Genomic DNA, 21,983 nt, shown 5'->3' with positions numbered 1-21,983 from the left:
TAGCAACCTCACTATCAGGAAACACACGCTTGAACAGCTCGCGTGTTTCAGACGATGACCTGTAGGAGCAGTGGGACAAGAATAACTTCAGCGTCCAGAAAATTTCTGCATCTGTCACCAGCTCGTTGACCTTGCACGCACTGTTGATGTCAGATGACCGTGACGGTGTATCGACAGCTCGCATGCTCGTGCTAGCAGTAAAACATTTGTGCACCAAACCCGCCGCTGCTCTCTTCATACTTGCACCGTGCTTCCCGCTCTTCAAATTGACTTTTCAAAGCACTCTCTCTCACGGCAACCAGGTCGAAGGATTTCCCGCATGGATGGAAATATACATTCCGAGAAAATAAACAATTATCTATTTTGCATAAGTTTTGCGAGCTTTTTTTAGTGTAAATAGCGATTTACATCTTAGGAACAAGAGTTTTCAAGGACTTTCAAGGGTTAAAAAAAAATCAAGTACTTTCAAGGGCCTTGAAAATCGGGTTTTCAAATTCAAGGGTTTCCAAGGGTTTCAAGGACCTGTGTGCACCCTGAGCATGTGAAAAAAATTGTACCAAATTTCCTGCAAGTGCAACATATTTCCCTGTCTTTTGTGGAATTAGCAAGGCTTCACAGTCCTCGCAATCATTTTGCATGAGCAGGACGTATGTCCGTGCGATCGCTCCTCGCCCACTTGAGCAACTGTTGATGGAGCAGAGGCAGCAGCAAGGAGGGAGTGTGCAATGTTGCAGCATGCGTGCACTTTTATGCTGTTTTCGCTGCAACCACTTTAATCCCACACAATCCTCGTCTACCACAACCACCAAGCTGTGTCTTTTAAGCTGCAGAAGACAACAAGAAGGGGATGACAGAGAAATAAGACTCTAAACCAACTCGCGCAACTACACCTCATACAGCACTGATTCTGCACTACCTGTAATGCATGGTTCTGCTTCTGCGCTTTATGTCGTTTGTGCTCAAGTCACAACAGCGATGCAACTGCACCAACAAAATTTACACCTCCTGTAAGCAAGCAGCGCATCGGTACGAGGCAGTGTGCTATGCTGGTCGCTATGCTGTAGGCTGTCAAAATGCTGGCACCACGTGTTATTGTTCTATAACGCTAGGTGACATTCACAACATACTGTGGAAACGCTGCAACAGTTACGACGTAACAGCAGAGACGACGTCCCTCACATGCATCAGGTATGACTTCACTTTGGCTAGGCCTGGACACTGACATCTTACTTAGAGTGGCATGCTGGTGTCCCCTTGGCACTTGCATCTCTTGCAGCCGCACACGATGATGCGGCCGCGTGACGATCTTCGCAAGCCGGTCTTGCGCGCACCTGCGTGCATGCTAGCGGTCTGGCACATTAGGGAGCATAAAATATGCGAGTAAAAGTTTTTTTTTTTTATTAACCCCGGCAATAAAACGGAGGGGGGGGCGGCAATTTATGCGAAGGCACAAATTAGGCGAGTAAATATGGTATGCCACTCAGCTTCTTGGGCATTCACCGGTATCAAAGTAGCAAAGAAGTCACCCCAGCACTATGGCATTCAAGTGGCAACTAGTACACCCTTGCTGGGCACTCTTGGCAATGTTTTAGTGTTGCAGCATCTTGGTGCCAAGTGAATGGCACTCACCTGGTCTTGGCAAAGCAGTTCAACTTTCTCCTCAGCAATGGAGGACCGTTCATCTTCCGCATTGGCTCCCGGGCAGTTACTGTCGCCGTTCCTGTCCTGCGTCTGCGAACTTGTGTCCGAGCCTGCTCCTCCTCCCATAATCTTCTCATATACGTGCTCAATCACTTTGCGTACCTGTAGCATGTCACTTGCAGACAGGCGGTCCCTGTGCAGCACACAGAATGGCACGACACCTGTCACACACTTCTTCTGCTTGTCTCCTTGTCTCCCCATTGCCAGCAATGAAAAAAAAAAAGAAGAAGGGGTCTATCTTCTTACTGTGGGCCAGGTGCAAGCAAACACCCTTTGCAGCAGGAAGCTCAGCACTATATGGCCCCAAGTAAAGAAAATGCACAGTAGGAAACTGCGTGGCATGGCACTACATAGAAGAACTTAGCCACACTGCACCTGTCAACACTGTTAAGCTCCTGCAGGATTAAGCTTTATGCTTTGATTGCTAAGATGCATCAAGTTTCAACATTGTAGGTTGTCAGTCCGATGCTACTAATTGCAGTATTTTTAGCATGAATTTGGCAGTGTCCAACAATAGAGAGACTGAAGTTTGCTTCAGTTTTATTAGCAAGGTTTCTCGGAACCAGCAAACTTCTGCAAGTATTTCATACTACAAAAAAAGAGGTGGGTTCAGAATAACATAAGCAGCATGGACACAGGACGATGGTGATGAATGACACAGCCACTGTGTCTTCATCCACATCATCCTGTGTCTGCACTGTTCTTTTCTGTCATATCAAACCAACTAGCCAATATCAGTACCGTTGTGTTCCAGCACACTGGCCAAGCCCATCTGGAGGTGATAAGCGCAAATACTACTAGTATAAATTCAAGTCAGATGTCATAATGATGCAACTCTGAAAGGCACTACACTCCAAACAGTCTGTTACATTTCTTCTATTGCAGCTAGTTTAGGTTATATAAACATTTTTAATGAACACAGACAATGAGTAATTACTCCCTTATTACAGACATAGAAAATGTAGTCATGCGGAGTCCCCCCCCCCCCCCACATACATGCCATACAAAAAATAAAGAAAGGAAACAGAAGTCGAATATCCACAGTACACCTCACAGAACCAGATAAAATGATATGATCGGTAAATTTTAAATGATAATGTTCGCGAATTTGCTAGAAAAAAGTGGCCATGGCCGATGTAAGACGGAGGTAGTAACTGCACATCGCGGCAAAAGGGCATTTGCCTTCCAATGGATTGAGCTTGTCTGGTGATGGCGATAATGAACAAGGAGCTTACAAGGGCCACAATCTCACACAGGCTCAAGCTCACTATACTTCGCTTCATACATAGCAGTCGACGCTGCCAAAGCTAGCGTGCCTGTTCATGCAGGCTAAGTCTGTGCCAAAAAAAAGTAATTTACCATACAGCCAAAGAGAACACTAGCATAATTTGTTGTGACAAATCTGAAGTACCGTGATTGGCAACCTTCTGCCCTTTGTTTTACCTCTTACTACATGTTCGTCCTGTGACTCATCGAGACTTCGAGAAGTAACAATGACAGGTGGAAGCATGATAAGCGGCTGGTACGGTGAATCGCTTTGACTCTATCCACGCCTAAAACATAGTAGTAATCAGCGAAAATTACAGCCAGAAGGCCCAAACAGCCCTCACCTAACGACTGTAACAGCCAATGCTAGCACTTCGCTTTATACTGCTCTTTGTTTTCGTCCAAACACTCACTGAGGCTTCAAGAAGACCGAATGGTACGTGGTGGAGTAATGTGGTTTTGCGGGCACACTATTTCTGCAGCCTCTGCAGTGTTATGATGAAACAGATTATAGGACTCTCTATAGTTCAGAACCGCATGAGCTGAAACACACTTAGAGGCACTTACATGCACACTTGCAAAGGCTTAAGAGTTTTCAACTTGGGCGAGCTGGTAATCCATTGAGTAACACAGCACAATTTGAAACTGAAAAAAAGGAATACACACAAGGGCAAGCGCTGACTTAGAACTCAGTGCTCGGTTGTGTGCACCATCCGTCATCTCAGTTTCAAATCATGCTGTATTACTCATGACCTTGACTCAAACATCAGTAACTCAAGAAAGCGCAAGTAAGTGGATCCATGAGTGAGCTTGCCAACCCACAGCTAGGTTGGTTGGTTGGTTTATGGGGTTTAATGTCCCAAAGCGACTAAGGCTATGAGAGACGCCGTAGTGGAGGGCTCCGGGAATTTCGACCACCTGGGGTTCTTTAACGTGCACTGACATCGCACAGTACACGGGCCTCGAATTTCTCCTCCAAAGAAATTCAGCTGCCGCGGCCGGGATCGAACCCGTGTCTTTCGGGCCAGCAGCCGAGCACCATAACCACTGAGCCACTGCGGCAGCCAAACCCACAGCTAGAGTGTAGCCCATGCTTCCAATCTGCCAGGCAAGTTGTACGTGCCCTGCCTACTATACTTTCGTTGCAGGACTGCTTCAATACATCAAAAAGTGCTCTCTGACAACAAAGGATGTGCTTATGGTTTCACCTCAACAGAATGCCACAAGAATAAAAGCAGCAAAGAGTGAACAAGGCACGCACCTCCGAAGTGGTTTCACACCTGAAGAAGAGTGTGGGAGCAGGTAGAAAGGGATCTTGCTGAGACGAGGAACATTTTTCTGAAAGCAGCCAATATGCTCCAATTAACACTTGTCTCGGACATAACCCAACATATATAGTCTTTTGCATTCCTCCCAACATGCTCTGCCTCCTTTCCTCTAAACGCATGTTACAGACTTGCATAACAGAAAACAGCAGAGAACTTTCATTTCATAAGGGAGAAGAAATTTGCTGATAAACAGCTAATTTTTGGGCCCGTGAATGTAACTGACACACAGACGGGGCAAGAAATTTTGTCTCGGTTGGCTTCTTGCATTTTCCCTTTCTGTGTGCCAAGAAATTGCGGTCATATTTAAAAGCAAAGAATTCAAAACTCGAGCAGAGTAAGCACACTCAACCACTACTACCCAAGCAGATTGGATCCTGTGCTTTGCTCATCCTAAAATTGGGAAGTTCTGGAAAAGAGGTACTTTCAGTAAGCTTAATGAAATACTTATCAAGCCAAAGACCAAAGTAAGCAGTGCATGGAACTCACAGACATCACAACATCAAGCGCCCACGGTGGGATTGTCTCTTGAAGTAATGACTCCTCCGCATCTCGGCCAGCATCCCCGACCAGGAACCTTAACAGTGTTCGCCCTCCGACTTCGCTGCAATGCAAAAGGTGGTTTAAGCAATGCCAAATCTTTCTTGAAAAAATTTTGGAAGATTTAGGCTGAATGAGCGCAGCCTGAAAAGTACGCGTTCAAGATCAACCTGGCCAAGTATGCTACTCTGGACTTGTCAGAGATCCCAAAAATTAAAAACAAAAGGCCGTGCAAACTTAAGTCTGTGCATTATATTTTGCAGCATTTTCAGTATTGTACAGTAATATTTTTTTCAGCTTAACATAATACTTATAGAATTCGTATTCAACTCCTAAGATTAAAAGCCAGCAAAGTTTACTGTGAATTATACTGTGGACTAAGCCAACAACTTTTTGGAAAACAAACAAGCTTATGGATGTGAAAATTATTGACACACAACTTAACTATTTCATACCATGTGCACCAGATCTGCACGACCACTTCAGATCTTTTTTTTTTTTTTATAAATTGTGCTCAATTACCTAATGGTAGTGACAGCTTCCTCAAATGAAAATGTGTTTCTTGTCCCTTTAGCAAGTAGTAAATCAAATTCAAGGAGGCAGTAAAAGCATACTCCTCAAAGACCCAAATTATAAATACAGTAGACTGGCGATAATTCACACTGATAATTTGTACTTTTGGTTAATTCAAACAAATTTCAAAATTTTGGTTGGCGTGCCACTGGCACTTTTTTTTTCCCCCTTTTAGAAGGCGTCTCGCTGCACAAACATGTGTTCCCCTCGCCTCGGTCCGCATGGTCCTGTGTGTCGACAATGTGTGCTCATTACGAGCTGCTCATTGTGTGGCGAAGCCTCCTTACACGGACACCATCACGTGTAAGGAGGCTTCACTGCTACTGAGTCACTGAAGCAGTTCCGCTTTGGTATTCACAACAGTGGGCATGCACTTCAATATGACGGAATTGCGAAAAAATTGTCGCTGCCGCGCAGTTTTTCACTTAAAAGCAGACGACCACTGCTCATTGTTTCATCGTTTAAATTTGCTATGATGCAATACAGTTTCAGGAAGTTTTCTGTAGCCCTTCAACTTTTCGCCGTTTAGATGTTTTGGACCTTTTTTTCATCCCTTGAGTTTTTTTTTTACTCTAATGAGAAACCAGCGCATTATTCATAACCTCTTTCAGCCAGATTCCAGTAAACAAACTTATCGCTGACTTTCACCCATTCTTTCTGTTGTGCTAAAGCATAAAGTTACATTTGGATAGAGAAATAGACACAAAATACTATTCGTATGGATAGATATCGATACAGCAAATTACATTCAGTCTTGAATCACATTAAGGTGCACTAATGATAATTTTAACGAAAATCTCTGGTCCCTTGAAGTTTGCATTAACGAGAGTTTACTGTATAAGTTTCTTGCAGCCCTACAAACTTTGTCAGACAACTCAGAAAACATTAATTTTTGATGGGCAGGTGTTTATAAAGCTATCTGTAGATTTTTCATTGTATATGTGCTTGGATCAAAATGTTCAAAATGTGCCGTTTTTGCGATTTCCTTGCAACAACGTAGTCCTCATGGGCTTGTGACTTATCTACGGTTGACTTAGGAAATGGTTAAAACGATCACCAGTCATCTTCCCTGGTGAAAGGCACTCACCCGAAGGTGACCGGAGTGTGCTCTGGAACACTGAAGTACCCATTGGCAGGTTTCTGCCTGTCCCCGCCATTCATCATGGGCGCAACAGGACCTGGGCAACAAGACAGAAGGAGTGCACTCACTAGCAGATCTACTTCTCGCATCACAGTTAAACTGGTACGGGCCTTCATTATACGACGTATAAACTTACTTGGAAAATAGGTAACCATTAAGAATTTTTGAACTTGTCTTCCAGTTACACACAATAAAAAAAAAAAAAAGCTGCTCTCACACTGGCTGTGAACAAAGTGTGAGCTAGCATGCTATGCAAGACATAAAATGTGCACTGCCCATTACTGTTTTCTGAGCACACAACTGGATTTAACAGAAAAAGATAAACGTCTAAAAAGAAAAGAGGTCCCAGCTATGCAATACCTGTTTACAAGTACAAATAGAAACCCAGGCAAGAGAGAGAAGTAACAGTGTCACAGTTTTCCTCAAGAATGTCTCCTGCAAGCACAGTGTGCTGCCCAATTTGTCCCTGTCCCTTAACCGTAACTGGTTGTGACAGCCACCTTTGATAAAAAAAAACGCACCATTTTCGGGTTCTCCCTCGTTTCTGTGAATTGTCCAGTTCTCAAGTAAAGCTTGAAGCACCAGGGCTCCCAGGTTGACTGGCGCAGCAGTGGAAAAACAAACAAACAAAAGAAACCTAAATGACAGGTGCAACACATATGTCAGCATCAAATACATCATCAGCCTAACTACGTCCACTGCAAGACAAAGGCCTCCTCCACAGACCTCCAATTGGATAAACTCCATCCTGGCACCACAAGCTGAGCCAGCTTACCCACCGCAATCCTTTATTTCATTTCTTTTCCTCATCCCACCTTACTTTCTGCTGCTGTTCTGCTCATTTGCCTCCTCTTAGAATAGAGTTCTATGTGAGCGCTGAAGTTCCCAGTTTCATGATACACAAAACTCAAGCCTGATTGTAAAAGTATGATTGAATGAACAAACAATGAAATCAGCAGGCAGAGAACAGACAGGTGAGCGAATAAATGACTACACACACAAAAAACCCACAAGCCAGTCAAAAAAGAAAGTCCTCAACACTGGCAAATAGTGGATGTGGTACAACTTCGGGTAATAAATGCCTGGTAAATAGCAGGTAGTGGTGACACCGACCATTTTCATTATATATAGCCACAAAGACAATGTAAAGAAAAAAGGGAGGAACAATGCTGCTGCATGGACAATGCACTCCCAGTCCGTGGGCACTCACCCTTAGGATCAGGACCATCAGAAGGGCCCAAGCCAGCCTCTTTGATAGAAACCCAGGCTGCAAAGCAATCTGGGTCATCTAGGTGAATGCACAACATCTGGCAGAAGAATAAAAAGACAGCATGCAATGCTATTTGCAAAATGAATGACAAAAGGCACAGTAAGAGTTGCAGGCACATTTACTGCACTGGTGCATTGACACGCATAGTCTGTTGGATGTCCACAACAATGCACACGCCCAATGCATGCAAGCACAACATGCGTTTGCTCACACTAAGGCTGAGACTTGTGACAGTTAAGGTATTTCCAAAGCCCCTGTAAGCTGCTAATTTGTGGCCAGCTGTTTGTGATGCCAGAAATGAACTGCACAGTTTCCCAGCAATTTTTAAACAGGCAATGTGTCTGAAGGGGCCACGCATCAGCTTTTAAGGGGGGACAAGGGTCTTAATGCTAACTTTTCTATTTATGGCTAGAATCTCATGAAATTCTGCACACAGATGTGTTTTTCTCTTCTGGTTCCAAATATGTAATCATAATTGAGCTGGTGGTCTTAGATCTTACAAAGTCTAGAATGTGATTAGGTAATTTCTTGCCCAGCTTTAATGAACTTTCTCATTGCATTTTGTTGCTCTTATTTACATGAATTGACAGCAAGAGAGTTCCCATACCCGGTGACATTCTTCGTTTTTCTCTAAAGGCATGCCATCCTGATATACTACGTTGAGAGCAAAAGGTCACAGTATTTTACACTGCAACTCGTTAAGCTAATTGTAAATTGCTATTTATACGTGGCCTAAACAAAAAAAGTAAGAATGTCATCGGGTATGGGAATTTGCTGGCTATCAATTCATGCAATTAAAAGCAACAAAATGCAATGAGAAAGTTCATTAAAGCTGCGTAAGAAATTACCCAATTACACTCTAGAATTCAAGATAACTTTTGATATAAGACCACCAGCTCAATTATGGCTACATTTTTGAAATCAGAAGAGAAAAACACATCTGTGTTCAAAATTTTATAAGATTTTGGCCACAAATAAAAAGGTCAGTTTTAAGACCCTCGTCCCCCCTTAATGCTTTCCTTCTTTTTCTTCTTCTGTGCGAGGTGCCTGTTGACCCAGCAGTCGTCATAACAGTGCATATAAGCAATGCTAACAATCAAGTGTGCCCCCTTTTTGTAGCAATAAGTTTTCACTGTGACTGCTGAGAGAATGGGGCCCAGTGCCGTGGCACGCAAGGTGCCTCAACATGGCTGGCGATCGATCAACTGCCATACTGGCACAGCAGGTGGCATTCAACATGCGCTCATGTCAGAACAGACCATGACCTGTGTTGGCCACGCTGGGGTCTGCCAGACCAGCAGACTGCGTGCCACAAAAGATCATCAAATCAAAAGTCAGAAAACACACCAAGTTTTGATACGGCTCTCAACACAACTTTTCCGTCCACATGCGTGCAGTTAACAAAATTTTTTGTGCATGCTGGGCAGTTTATATGAGTCGGGCTGCCAGGCCTTGCTTTTGCAGACAACCATGGTAGTGCACAACAGCACATCTCATGTAGAGGACAAATTGAAGTTGGCCTGTATCATTAGGTTCCAAGTTTTAATAACAAAGATACTACTTCAACTGAAAACAGAGCGCTCTTTTTTAGGCAAGAAAGGTCATAAAAAGATAAACGGGTATCTCCACCACCATCTGTTTCCCACAAGTAAACTGCAATGCATCATGGCAGTCTTCTTGTGTGGATCCCCGAGGCTAGACTAAACTTCTATTCACTTCCAAACGGAGATCACGGAGTCCTTTTCAGTCTTGACATCATGAGTTTGAATAAAGTGGTGGGTGAAAAAACATTCAATTTTTAAAACCAATTTTCCCAGCTACAAAAATGCCTTCCGCAGCAGGACAAAATCAAAATAGACAGAAAGAGCCATCCATAGAATCAATTTTCACCAAGAGTAAAAGTTAGATGCAGTGTTTCCCAATGTCCCTGTAACACCGATGCCAGAGCAAGGACCAGAAGCAAGTATGAAATTGCTTTGAACAAATTTCACGCAACATTGCCTGCCTAGAAGCCCATCAGAAAAGGTAAGCCTCAGTTTTTATGCACAAAATTCATGTTTCCTACACTGTGAACAACAAACTGAACAGCTAAGCACTTTCCAGGCAAAAAAAAGCTGCTCATGCAACACACAGCAAGGTACTTACGCCTGTTTTGAGGTCAACCGAAAACCAGTTGGGAATGTACACCATTTTGAAGCGCTTTTTGACTTCAGCCTCAAAGTCAACTGTGCCAAGATCTTCCACTTTACAGGCCTGACACAGGAAGCAAGAATGCACAGAATAAAAACCAGGAAGGACCCATTGATGGGTTAATTATATATGCTTGTAGTGAAATGTTCGTGCAAGCACACAAACACATAGCGGAAACAGAACAAGCACTCACTCTTTTGTTTCTGTAATGAATTTTGTGCCGGCTCTTGTCATTTTCGTATGAATGAAAAACACTTTTTATAGAAATTCTCATCGTATAGAGGAAAAAAATAGAACACGATGTTTGCCTGCATGCGAAAGCGGCGGCAGCGCATGTAAGTAAGTATGTCATTTAATTTCACGTAAAACAAGTCTTTATGCACTGTGCAATATGTTATGTAATGTTTTTGTAGTCAGATTTTAGGAAATTTTGTTACAAGGACCTTGCTATAAAATGCATGCTATTGGTTTCCCCGAAATAAGGGAAGAATTATTATCCAGCCTATGAAAGAACTTGAGTACTGAAGTTGCCACTTCAGAAACGGGAATTTTTTTTTTTTTTTCCCAGTTTCCAAAGAGGCAACTTCAAAACCTTATAACTCAAGTTCTTTGATAGGTGGAATGAACTTTTTTTTTTTTTACTGAATCCTTTGACGTCAGGAGAAACCAAGTTCTCTGCAAGTTCACTTTAGCAAGTTCACTGCAGCCAAATTTTGCAAAAGCTCACAACATAAACACCACATAACTTGTTACAAAGTGCATAAGTATTTGTTTTATATGAAATTAAATGACAAACTTAGAATCAGCACATAAAAGTACATGTTCCCAGAAGAATACATACTTGTAATGTCGCCAATAAATTTTTTTTAGACCTTCTTCCCCATTTAACAGAACAGCGTAAAAATATGTACTTTCAAACGCTGTCGCATGTACTATGTCCTTTGAAAGCCACTGTGGGACTCACATTGAGCACATCCCACACGGCCACGTTGTTGGAAGTGTCCTTTGTGAGAACATGGCGCTTGTCGTTGAGGACCGCATAGTGCCTGATACTGGGGTTGCCTGAATAAGAAAAGGGCACTCGTATCATATGCACAACAGAGCTCATTTTTCTTACGTCTGCATGAGTTGAGTTGACTGAGCCTGCAGCTCAAGTGGCAAGCAAGAGGAAAAATAGTGGCAGAACGATGCGCTTAACTTTAGCTTTTAGCACGCATCTTCTGCTTGCAAGGCTAGAAACAGACATGCATTCTAGCAGATGAACAAGGTGAATCCTGATCATTACCATGTTGAGGTGCTGTGTTGCTTTAAATTACCCCTGCTGTGCAAGCTGCCATGTAGGTGGTGCACACCGGGCCACAGCCACGCCACGGTGCCGTGGTGTATTGCCACTGGCTGCTATGTTTGGTGTGCACAATGCAGACGAACTACTGCTCCGCAAGCATGTTTTCTTCATGTGTTGCATTCAGATTGCTGCCTGTAATCCGCGTACATCGCAGATTCAGCAGGTAGTTGCAGGGCATGATAGCAAACTTCACCATAAATGAACGCCACTTCGATTAAGCAGCTGCGCTTGCTAGCGCTGCTCGAGAAGTGGGCATAGCCGCAAAGTGACTAAAGTTGGGCACAGGTTGGGTTCCCCTCGACAATGGGATCGAAGCTTGAATAGTGGTCAGTGACAGCAGCACTTCCGTGAAACAGATGGGCCGCATGTAGTACAGATACATTTACAGGGAAGGGATCGGTGACCCGGCCACTTGATAGCTGCGGTGCGTCTGCGGTGCTCCTTGCCTAACTGTAGACTGCGTATCTATGCACAACCCTTGATTTGTGACCTACGTATCTGACCTTGATACAATGCTTCAGGTTTTAATCTTAGGGTGACCTGTGAACTTTTAGATGGAGTGCATTCCAAAAAAGCGCGGGATGACCACCGAAGCCTGCTTAAAAGCTGAATGAAAGGATGTGACCTCGTGCTGGCTTAGATCTTGAAATAAATTCTTGGGGCATCTGCATCGTTCTTGGTGGAGCCTTGGCCATCCAAGCACGTCTTCTTGTCATGGACAATGTGAAATCTGCGCTTGTATCAGGGTGATACTGCAGGCTCACGAGTGGTGCAGCAACCTGATCCCTACCAAAAGAGCACGCTAATTTCTGCATCGTGCACTGTGTTGTCAGCAGCCGATATGAATGAGAGACATGACACTGATGAAGTGCGGACTATCAAATGTTGACTACCACGTACTCACATCGAATTCTGTCAACATGGGGCACAGTGCAACAGTGAACAACTACCGCCCAGTTTGCTGCCTCTTGAGAAGCCGTTGTGACAACCAACGATCACACTTGTGCAAAAAAAAAGACTCCTCCAATGTGGCAACAAGACTTTTCAAGTTCGGTAATGTCTATACATTATGTGTAGAGGACTTCCACACAAGACAGAATCGGCGCATTTTCTCAGAGATTTACCCAGCGTGATCAGGCACCGCAGATGCCATAGCGAGTGGCCAGATCACCGATCCCTTCCCTGTGAATGTGCCTGAACTACATGTGGCACACTGGTTTCACGAAAGCTCCACTGTCATTGAACACTACCCAAGCTCTGATCCCTGAATCGAGGGGAACCCAACCCATGACCAATCTTTGTCGCTGCTCCTGTTCGATTGGCCTGAACAGTGCTAACAAGCGCAGCTGCTCAGTCGAAGTGGTGTTCGTTTACGACGTAGTTGCGTATGGCTATTGTGTTCGGCGACTGCGAGCCGAATCTCTGATGCACGTGGATTCCAAGCAGCAATGTGACGCACAAAAACATGCTTGCGTAGCAGAAGTTTGTCTGCTATGTGCACCCGAAGCATGACAGCCGGCCACGCCGCAACGCAGCTGTGCACCAGTGTATACCACCTATATTCTGGATGGCCCCGCATGCATTTCCCTCCTCTAGTGTCCCTAAATCAGTGTCAGGCTGAAAAGTCTGCTCCTGATTGCAAGTTCTTGGAAGCAGCTAAAACATAAAGAAAACATGCTGGTAAAATGAGAGGTCGAGGACAAGAATGGTGATCAAAAGAATGCAGTGGATTGCAAGCAGTGCTGCCTTAAGTTTTGAGCTCTTCAATCCGTTACTGAATTCTCGGTTTGATACAGCTTTCCAAATCTTCAACCACAACACTAAGTAGACCACATTCACAAAGCTGGCACAATTACAAGTAATAATAAAACATTCACCGATTCATTCACTCCCCATACATGTATAGAGTGGAATTGCCTTCCCTCCTTTGTTGCAATGATCACCCAACGTTCATTATTTCAGTCGGCTGTACACAATATACAGTATGCTAGCAATCTTTATTACTCTATAAATGGAATCACTTTCTTTGTGTGTTTCATATATATTTTTGCCACTCTGTGTACTTTTACATGTGACAACACAAATAAAAATTCCTTATTAGGCTACACACTTTCATCCTCCTGTATGTAATGCACGCTTAGGAGCATTCTTGCGGTGTTTATATATATCATTATATTTAAGGGGGGACATGGGTCTTTGAGCATTTTTTTTATTTACCGGCCAAATGCAATGAAACTACACAGACGTATTCAGTTTTTTCTGCTGATTTCAAATATGCAATAAGTTTATTTCTAGGCCAATTAGTTCCTGAGATATTAATATATATCATGCCATTGTCTGCTGAAACAATAGAAAAAAAATGGGCTACCAGAAATTTAATTTCAGTATGTAGGTAGATACTACAATGTGTGAGGAATGCAACGCTGGAAGCAGTTTTCAGTTTTTTTGTCCGTGTGGACAAATGGGCTTATAGTTAGTTTCATGTGTGTCATGTGTTTTCTGGCACTGTATGTCTGGTTAACTCACTTGAAAACTAACTTTTAAGCCCATTTGTCCACACGGACAAAAAACTGAAAACTGCTTCCAGCGTTGCATTCCTCACACATTGTAGTATCTATCCACATACTGAAATTAAATTTCTGGTGGCCCATTTTTTTTCTATTGTTTGAGCAGACAATGGCATGATATATATTAATATCTCAGAAACTAATTGGCCTAGAAATAAACAAATTGCATATTTGAAATCAGCAGAAAAAACTGAATAAGTCTGTGCAGTTTCATTGCATTTGGTCTGTAAATAAAAAAAATGCTGTAAGACCCATGTCCCCCCTTAACCCACTTCCTTCTGTAATGTTTATATCCTGAGGGTATGAATAGAAAAAAATAAAATGAAAAGTAACAGCAGCATAGTCGTTGTGCTGTGAGAAGCTGCGAGCAATGTTATCTGCTCACCTTTGATAACTGCCTGTGGCTTCTGGCTGAGTGGGACCAGTATGTCAACATCGTAGTCTTCAAGTTGGGAGCATCGATTGTTCACAGGCTGCACAATTTTGAGTAGACATGAAAAGAACATTTAAAAAAACTGCACAAAGGCCACGAATGCATGAAAAAAAAGGCTGCCTATAGCTTTGACTCATTTTTTTTTTTTTCATCACCTGAGCCCTAACCTAATGATTGTTTTTCTTTCCCCCTGATGCGAGGCGATCAGCTAACCAATGCGTCAACAGTTTTTGGGCATAAAGTGATGTGAAATGAGGTGAGGATGTCAGGAGGTGAGCTGCAATTGCATATCTTCATTTGTTACTAGCTTAAGGTATGACGCCACTTTTTTCAAAATTTTTTAAAATTTTGAGCATTAAATTTTTATTTCACATTTACCTTATAAAGCACCATTTTATATGATATTCAAAAGCACAAAAGAGTGAAAAAAGCCATGCTGGCATTTATTATTCACAAAAAATTGCCCAAACATGGCTGTTATGCAAACATTCATAACTGGTGAATGAAGAGCAGGAATTGCAAACTTTTCGGCACAGCGTTAGCCAACTAACCATACTGTGCAACCAACTAGGATCTTTGCCATGCGATAATTAAGAAAAAAGTTATAGCAAAAATGCTAAAGAAAACAAAAAAATGTGTCATTTTTGCCTACATTCCTTGACATAAAACATGATTATATCAAAACTCACGATTCGATTTCATTTATCCTAGTTCATTGCACAGGCTAGTAACAAAGGAACGAGCCTGCAAAGTTTCATTGAAAAATATTTATGCATTTGGAAGTTATCACTGTTTGCGTAACACAAAAGTGCGAGAAATAAAGTTCTGAGAAAAACAAGATTAAAGTTTTTCAATCCTTGTAGAAACAAGATCATCATGCCCTAGGAAATTAAAATCCTCCAGGTTCATAGCTAGGGCCCTCCTTAGCTGACACGAGCTCTCTTTTGGCATGTGTTGCTGCCCGTCTTTTCTTGCGGAGATGTTTTGCCTCGCCCGTTGATTGACGCTGGTCCTTCGTCACACGGTAATGGTCACTGGTGCAACATGCTACGAGAGTGTCATGGCCAGATTCGATGCCTGCTTCCCTCAAAATATCTGCTGTACTTCTGCTGCCATCATTGAAGGATGAATCCGGTACCATTCAAAGCGATAGCGTGAAGTGCGCGCAAAGTAAACAACTGAGACGCTTGTAGCGTCTTGCATCCCTCTTGTGGAAATTTAAAGCATTGTTTTAAAAAAAGGAAGCCTTACAAATTGCCTTTGAATAATCTTTTACATATCAGACTAAAACAAAACAGGAAAATTTTCAATATACGCCGCTGATTATCGCTGAGTTATCATTTTCTGTTACCAAACCATATCAGTTTCGGTTTCAGAACTGTACACCACCTGTTCGAAAGTTGGCTATAACTTTTGAACAAATTAAGATACGAACATTATTCATGCTGCAAAACATTTTCGAATGTTTTGGGATTCCCGAAATATAAAAAAAGAAAAAATGTCATTTTACAAAAAAACGATTTTTCAAAGGTGGCGTCATACCTTAAGCTGCCTCAGTAGTCTGAAATGAGCTTTTGTGTTAATTTTTAAAATTTGCATACATAACAGACAAGCACATCCGGTTTACAAAAGCTTAACACCGCCACATATTTTGACATGTGCAGCCCAAATAAGATGGCCAAGGCCAGGTGAAAATGCAATTAGGAGTGAAGGTAAGCAAGCAAACAACACCCGAGGTGCAACAACAAATAAAACAAAGGCACTAGACAATACTGATGCAAATTAATAAAGAAGACCCAAAATAATTACACCGTGCACACTGCTGTGTTATACGAGCGTGTCATCAACCAGCAGCCGGATACCAGCAACAATGCGCAATATCTTATGCAGGCACAACTGAGCTGCACAGAGTGAAAAATAATGCGATGTTTAAGCACAAGTTTACAAGTGCACTCACCCAGTTTTTGATTGACGAGTCTGTAGTGGCAACCCACAGGGATGATGTTTCACTGCAAAGGGTCATCTGTAAAATGAACCGGCAGATGTCCAACACGATGCAAGGACACTGTTTTGAAAAACAAAACAATAGGAATGCCAGAAAATTTACAACTTCCTCATATAAGAGCCACGGGTGATAGCCCCAAACTATATGTGGAATTTTACAAATACTCAGTTAAGTGTTCTGCAGTACACTTGGCCCTAACAATGGCTTGCTTGTAAAGGTGACTCAGCCAGGTTTTTACACCCATGGTCACGAGGTCCAGGTGGGTCTGGGAGTAGGTGCACTTCAAGTGGTCGCAGGTGGGTGCGTTAAACCTGCTGCTGTCAATTCCACAAAGTGACGAAGGGCGGAAAGTCTGACAGTTATTAATATCACTTTCTTATCTATTTACTCTCAAGCATGCAGTGTAAGAGAGGTGCCCATGCACATAGTACCACATCTTTCGCAGGTCTCAGAAATTATTTCAATTTCACTTTGGCACATGTGTTGCATGTTTTGAAATATGATATACCCTAAGTGTACCAGTCTGATTTATTTAGCAGACAAAGTACAAACTACTTTAGGAAAGAAATATTCCACAACCTTGCAAGTGGTCACGCTGTACCAGCAGTTCATGGTAGTCTCATCTGAAGTTCACAACCAGCCTTTGGAGTAGTCATACTTCTAAGCAACTCAGGTCAGGTGCATTTGAAAGAGTGCGAGTGCAGAGCAAATGTGTGATACCGGATTACTCAATTCAGAAGGGCGTGCTGTTGGGCTAGTTGGTGTGCATTATGCAACGAAATCAGCACGAAAAACAAAGATAACAGACAGTGAAGAAGGCACATGAGATGACTAACAAGCACTAGTTAACTGTCGCATGTGTCTGGTCCATTGCCCTTTATCTTTGTTTTTTGCGCTAATTTTTTTACATAAGATTATTTAATCTTTGGTTGCAAAAAATATATCTGCGCATTTTCAGCATCCCTCTTCTCCTTCATTACGCACTGAGTAACTATTTGCCCTTTTCACACACTCAACTTGTTTCTTGTTGTGTGCTATGAATACACCTCCATGTCTCTGATCCATGTCCTTTGGTATTTCACTTTGAACTGGCACTGTGTGCAGTGCACAGGAAATGGAGATAGGAGATGAATGTCCCTGCTCCCTGTACTACCTTGAGAACTGGTGCTGTCTCCTCACAAATGAGTGCGCGGTTGTCGGGGTTCCTCAGGTCGGTCATGAACACCTTGCGGTCCCGGCCACCAGAGAACACCGTCGTGAAGCTTTCGTTTACCTGTAGAGGCCAGTTCAGAAACCATGCTGGCATACAGAGTGCAAGGCAAGCAGGAACAGAAGTCTAGGTAATCTAAAAGCCACTCCCTGCCTTTTTGGGTCCAGCATTTGGCTTCAGCAAGCTAGGTCACGATGGCATGTATTCTGCCCGTGAAAACTTGCAGCCAAAGCATAAGCATCATCCATGCATCATCCAGATAATAGTCACATGAAGGCTGCTGCCAGACAGCTTATTAAAGATTGCATGAAGATAAAAATTCGACAAAAATTAAGTGCCGCAAGCCCAAAAATAACAAAATCTGTGCATGGACGACCTATGGCTAAACGGCGTTTACAACGAAATTAAAACAAGATGCAGAACTACTTGGCACAACACCAGGCCTGAGAATGCTGGCAGCCCTAGCAACTTAACCACAAAGTGCTTTCCTTATGTATTTATGCGTGCATGTTGAAAGACATGCGCACCAGACGACACTGACTGGCCTGTCAATCTCAATGTGCACTCTGCTTAGACTGTTTTCTAGCTGAGGTAAAAACGGTTAGCGACACAAAAATGGCCCCACCAGTGCCAAAATTCACCAAGTGAATGACAATGTTGGATGTGCTGGCACCCGGCACTGCCAGTTTTAAGTGCACAGCACATAAAAACACTCTGACAAGGTTTCGTGAGCCCACTGCATTATCTCCAGATTACTAATAAGGACGTCAGGACATAACGAACAAATGCCAAGGTAATGGTCAAATTGTGGCTTGACTGTACTCGCTGAGTGCTAGCCTCCATTTAGTGATGCATGCACAAGTATTTTTATTCCATATCTCAAGAAAATTAACAAAACTGACAACTGCAGAACAATAGCAGAAATTTTTGCATTGACAACAAGGGCTGCCATGAAAAAAAACCAAAGACTTTCCAAAATGCCAGAAGAATCCAGATTTGTTGGCTGCAATGCATATATGAACCATCTGACACCAAGAGAAGTGCGGCACCTCACCTGCAGTGCCCAGACACCTTCGTCATGAACCCGTATCGTGGCAACGCATCGCTGCTGTCCCAGTGACCACAATCGTATTGTTCCATCTGAGCTTCCCGAGAGACACTGCACAGACATAAAAAAAAAAAGGTTTGCAATAATAAGGGACTGCAAACAATGCTACATCATTGATACTTATATCCCTACTCCTTCTGGAGTTTGCCACAACTTGACTAGCACCCCCCCCCTCCCCGTTCTCTTTAATTGGAAACAAAATAAAAGTACAATCATTTAGCAAGGTCTTCCTTGCAGGTAATCTATCACTAAAAACCTCCTCATTAAAGTATAAGCTGCATAGCAATGCCACCACAGCAAGCAGTACACTACACATTACATTTGTCGAAAGGTTTTTGCAGAAAGCCCATTTAATAGATGCGAGTGTTACATGTTGGAGGCATAATAAGGTTATCACGACTGCAAGTAATGCTCAAAGACCTGAAAATGTGACAAGTAGGCATTGTTTTGGAATTATGAACCCGCAAAAGATTGCTCTCAATAAGCGTACAACGATATGAGCAGGAAAATCTAGGACGAGTTAAAATGGCAACCGGCCAAGGACTATTTCAAGATATAAAGTATGGTTGAATTGATATCTGCAGAGATAACTAGAAAGAAACCAATAATCTACTGATGCAAACACCCTCTCAGCATGTGAAAACACGTGTACTCATTACACAAGAATGATAAAGGACACCTGAAGTGGCGAATGGTATAAGGCCCCAATCGGAGTCTCATTCCATGCTAAAATCGAAAGAAAAGGCAAAAATACAGGAAATAACTGAATTGATTGCCACTGGAATAAGCAAGAACAAAAAAGCAACCCTTCAAGAGAGTTTAGACCGATACCAGAAGACAGCTAAATTAAACTGCAAGTAAGGCAACAGTATACATTACTGCAAAACAAACACCTTCACAACGTCTAGTAAGTTGTTTACCCCAGTATGTTAAAACACTTTGGACATGTACACACTAGCACAACAGTCTGACTAAAGCATAGGAAGTGACAGGATGGAAAGAGTAGTTAAATGTGGGCTAGACAGAAATTAAAGGATTTTGAACTTCATGCAATGGAAGGATTAGGGTTCCCAACTCTATCTAAAGAAATTTAGTGTGCAAATTTCAGCTGGAAAGATTACGGCAACAGCCTTTTAGAACACAGGAGGCGTTTTATTACTAAAATGCACGCCATAGAAAATGATGACAGGAAAAGCGTATGCTTCAATAATGAAGGCATTGCAAAAGAAACCAAAGCAAAATGCCACGCGGAGTTGACAGCAAATGTGTTAAGGCAAGTCTGTTCCCGACAATGCGCCCATATACAAAGTCGTGCAAATACAAGCTATCTGGGAACGCAGCTTCATAGAGCTTCATGTTCAGACCTGGGTGCCGGTGATTACTTTCTCTTTCGTAACCAAAGAAATTTCTTTGTGGGCAGCGATTTCCTGATGTAAAGCTATCAAAGATGTGCTAAGAAGGTTCCTGCAACACCAAGAAGTCTCCTCTGTTCTAAGGGCAACCATATAAGTTGAAATAGAATTAGTGATGTGCTTTGTGGGGTTTAATGCCCCAAAATAACTATGAGGGACGCTGTAGTGGAGAGCTCCGGATAATTTTAGACTACCTGAGGTTCATTAAAGTGCACTGACATCGCTCAGTACATGGTCCTCTAGCATTTTGCCTCCATCGAAACACGACCACCGCAGCTGGGATCAAACCCACGTCTTTCGGATCAGCAGCCGAGCACTATAACCACTGAGCCACCGTACCGGCAAAGGAATTAGTGTGTTGTTGTCAAGGGCTATTACACTGATAAGTAGTAATTAATTTTCTCCGAAAATTTTGTTTTCATATGCACGTAGACAACCTATTGGCACTTAGTGAATGAATTCACTCACTAAGAGTTTGTAAGGAGCAAAAAAAAGTAAAAGGCAATAATTTTTTTTTTCCTCACTGTCAGAGCTGCAACGCTGTCGATTGTTTCTTCAACTTTGATGCTTTTTGCCAGTTGGCTTTCAACAGATAATACCTAGATGTTTCCAGAACCTAGATGTACTGTAGATGTCAAGTAGTTTTTGATAGGTTGCAAATTAGAACCTCGGACCTTCTGATCAAGCCCCAGGCAGGGATATCCTGAGGAAATTTAAATGTCTAGTGAAGAGGTACAAGATGAAAAAATTGAACTGAGGGATAAATGTAAAGAAGTGCAATGCTGACCAATGCCTGGCCACATCCAAGCCAATGACGCTTCGAGGTGTCCTCACAGCAGAGATATTTTAGGTTAAAGTGCGTTCCCAAACAACTAGTCAGAGAAGGCCATGAGTTTCGGAGTTGAAGCAGAACTCATTCACAGTTAAGGGGGGGACAATGGTCTAGAAAATAAAATTTTATTAATTTAGTCATAGTTATGAAATTTTCAGGGAACATGTATTTTTGTGCGCTGATTCTAGATATGTCATTTAATTTCGTGTAAAACAATTCCTTGAACACTTATGCACATTTTATGCAAGTATTTTGCGGAGAGTTTTGAAGAAAATTTTCTGCAGGAAACGCGCTGAAATGTATGCCATTAGGCTCTCTTGACACCAAGGAATGCAATAAGGGTAAAATTATCATCCTGGCTCTCATAGAACTTGAGTAATAGGGTACTGAAGCTGCCACTTCAGAAACAGGAATACACACTTTCCTTCTCATTTCTGAAGCGACAACTTCAAAACTCTATAACTTAAGTTCTATGATGGGCAGGAAGACAATTTCACCCTTATTGTATTCCTTGGTGTCAAGAGAGCCCAATGGCATACATTTCAGCGAGTTTCCCGCAGCAAATTTTCTTCAAAACTCTCAGCAAAATACTAGCATAAAAAGCGCACAAGTGCTCAAGCAATTGTTTTACATGAAATTAAATGACATATTTAGAATCAGCACACAAAAACACATATTCCCTGAAGATTTCGTAACTGTGACCTCATTAATAAAAATTTTTTTTTCAAGACCAGTGTCCCCCCTTAAGAAAGGTACTGCGTGCACCCCGCTCCCCTTTTATGCTGCAGCTGCCACTCTCCTGGGCTCTGTGCCCGGTGTGGACCACACCCCCAAATCCTCCTCGTGACGCCACAATTTCAGAGAATTGCCTCATGGCGCTGGCAGGTGTGTGTGAGAAGGACCAAGCTTTTAAATGCCGCAGACCTAGCACAGGTCTTAAACTTGGCACTCTGATGCAGATGCCTCCATCGTGACTTGAAAAGAATGAAGACAGTGCAAAGATAATAATCTCAGAAACAGCCTGCATGTGAAAAAGAAAGCATATAAGCATATAAAGTACATGCT

General features: G+C 42.5%; 1 protein-coding gene across 4 annotated transcripts in view; it reads right to left on the bottom strand.

The window, feature by feature from the left end:
* Positions 1-21,983, bottom strand: part of LOC149371875 (WD repeat-containing protein 48) — a 55,923-nt gene that overhangs the window by 15,360 nt on the left and 18,580 nt on the right. For 2 of the 4 annotated variants that reach the window (XM_089566170.1, XM_089566171.1), the window contains exons 7-18: positions 18,621-18,725; positions 17,510-17,629; positions 16,309-16,374; positions 14,304-14,391; positions 10,971-11,068; positions 9,962-10,069; positions 7,757-7,853; positions 7,068-7,145; positions 6,493-6,583; positions 4,782-4,896; positions 4,229-4,305; positions 1,630-1,834 (exon numbers count right to left, since the gene is read on the bottom strand). In XM_089566170.1, coding sequence (XP_089422296.1) covers positions 1,630-1,834; positions 4,229-4,305; positions 4,782-4,896; positions 6,493-6,583; positions 7,068-7,145; positions 7,757-7,853; positions 9,962-10,069; positions 10,971-11,068; positions 14,304-14,391; positions 16,309-16,374; positions 17,510-17,629; positions 18,621-18,725 — 1,248 coding nt within the window. Of the gene's footprint in view, positions 1-1,629; positions 1,835-4,228; positions 4,306-4,327; positions 4,702-4,781; positions 4,897-6,492; positions 6,584-7,067; positions 7,146-7,756; positions 7,854-9,961; positions 10,070-10,970; positions 11,069-14,303; positions 14,392-16,308; positions 16,375-17,509; positions 17,630-18,620; positions 18,726-21,983 lie in introns of those variants that run through there. The other 2 variants (XM_089566172.1, XM_089566173.1) reach the window with 2 other exon arrangements.

The sequence above is a fragment of the Amblyomma mixtum genome, chromosome 1, assembly GCF_055824585.1.
Source record: "Amblyomma mixtum isolate Tamu chromosome 1, ASM5582458v1, whole genome shotgun sequence".
NCBI lineage: Eukaryota > Metazoa > Arthropoda > Arachnida > Ixodida > Ixodidae > Amblyomma > Amblyomma mixtum.
The sequence above is the reverse complement of the archived record's forward strand: the minus strand, read 5'-3'. Positions and strand labels throughout refer to the sequence as shown.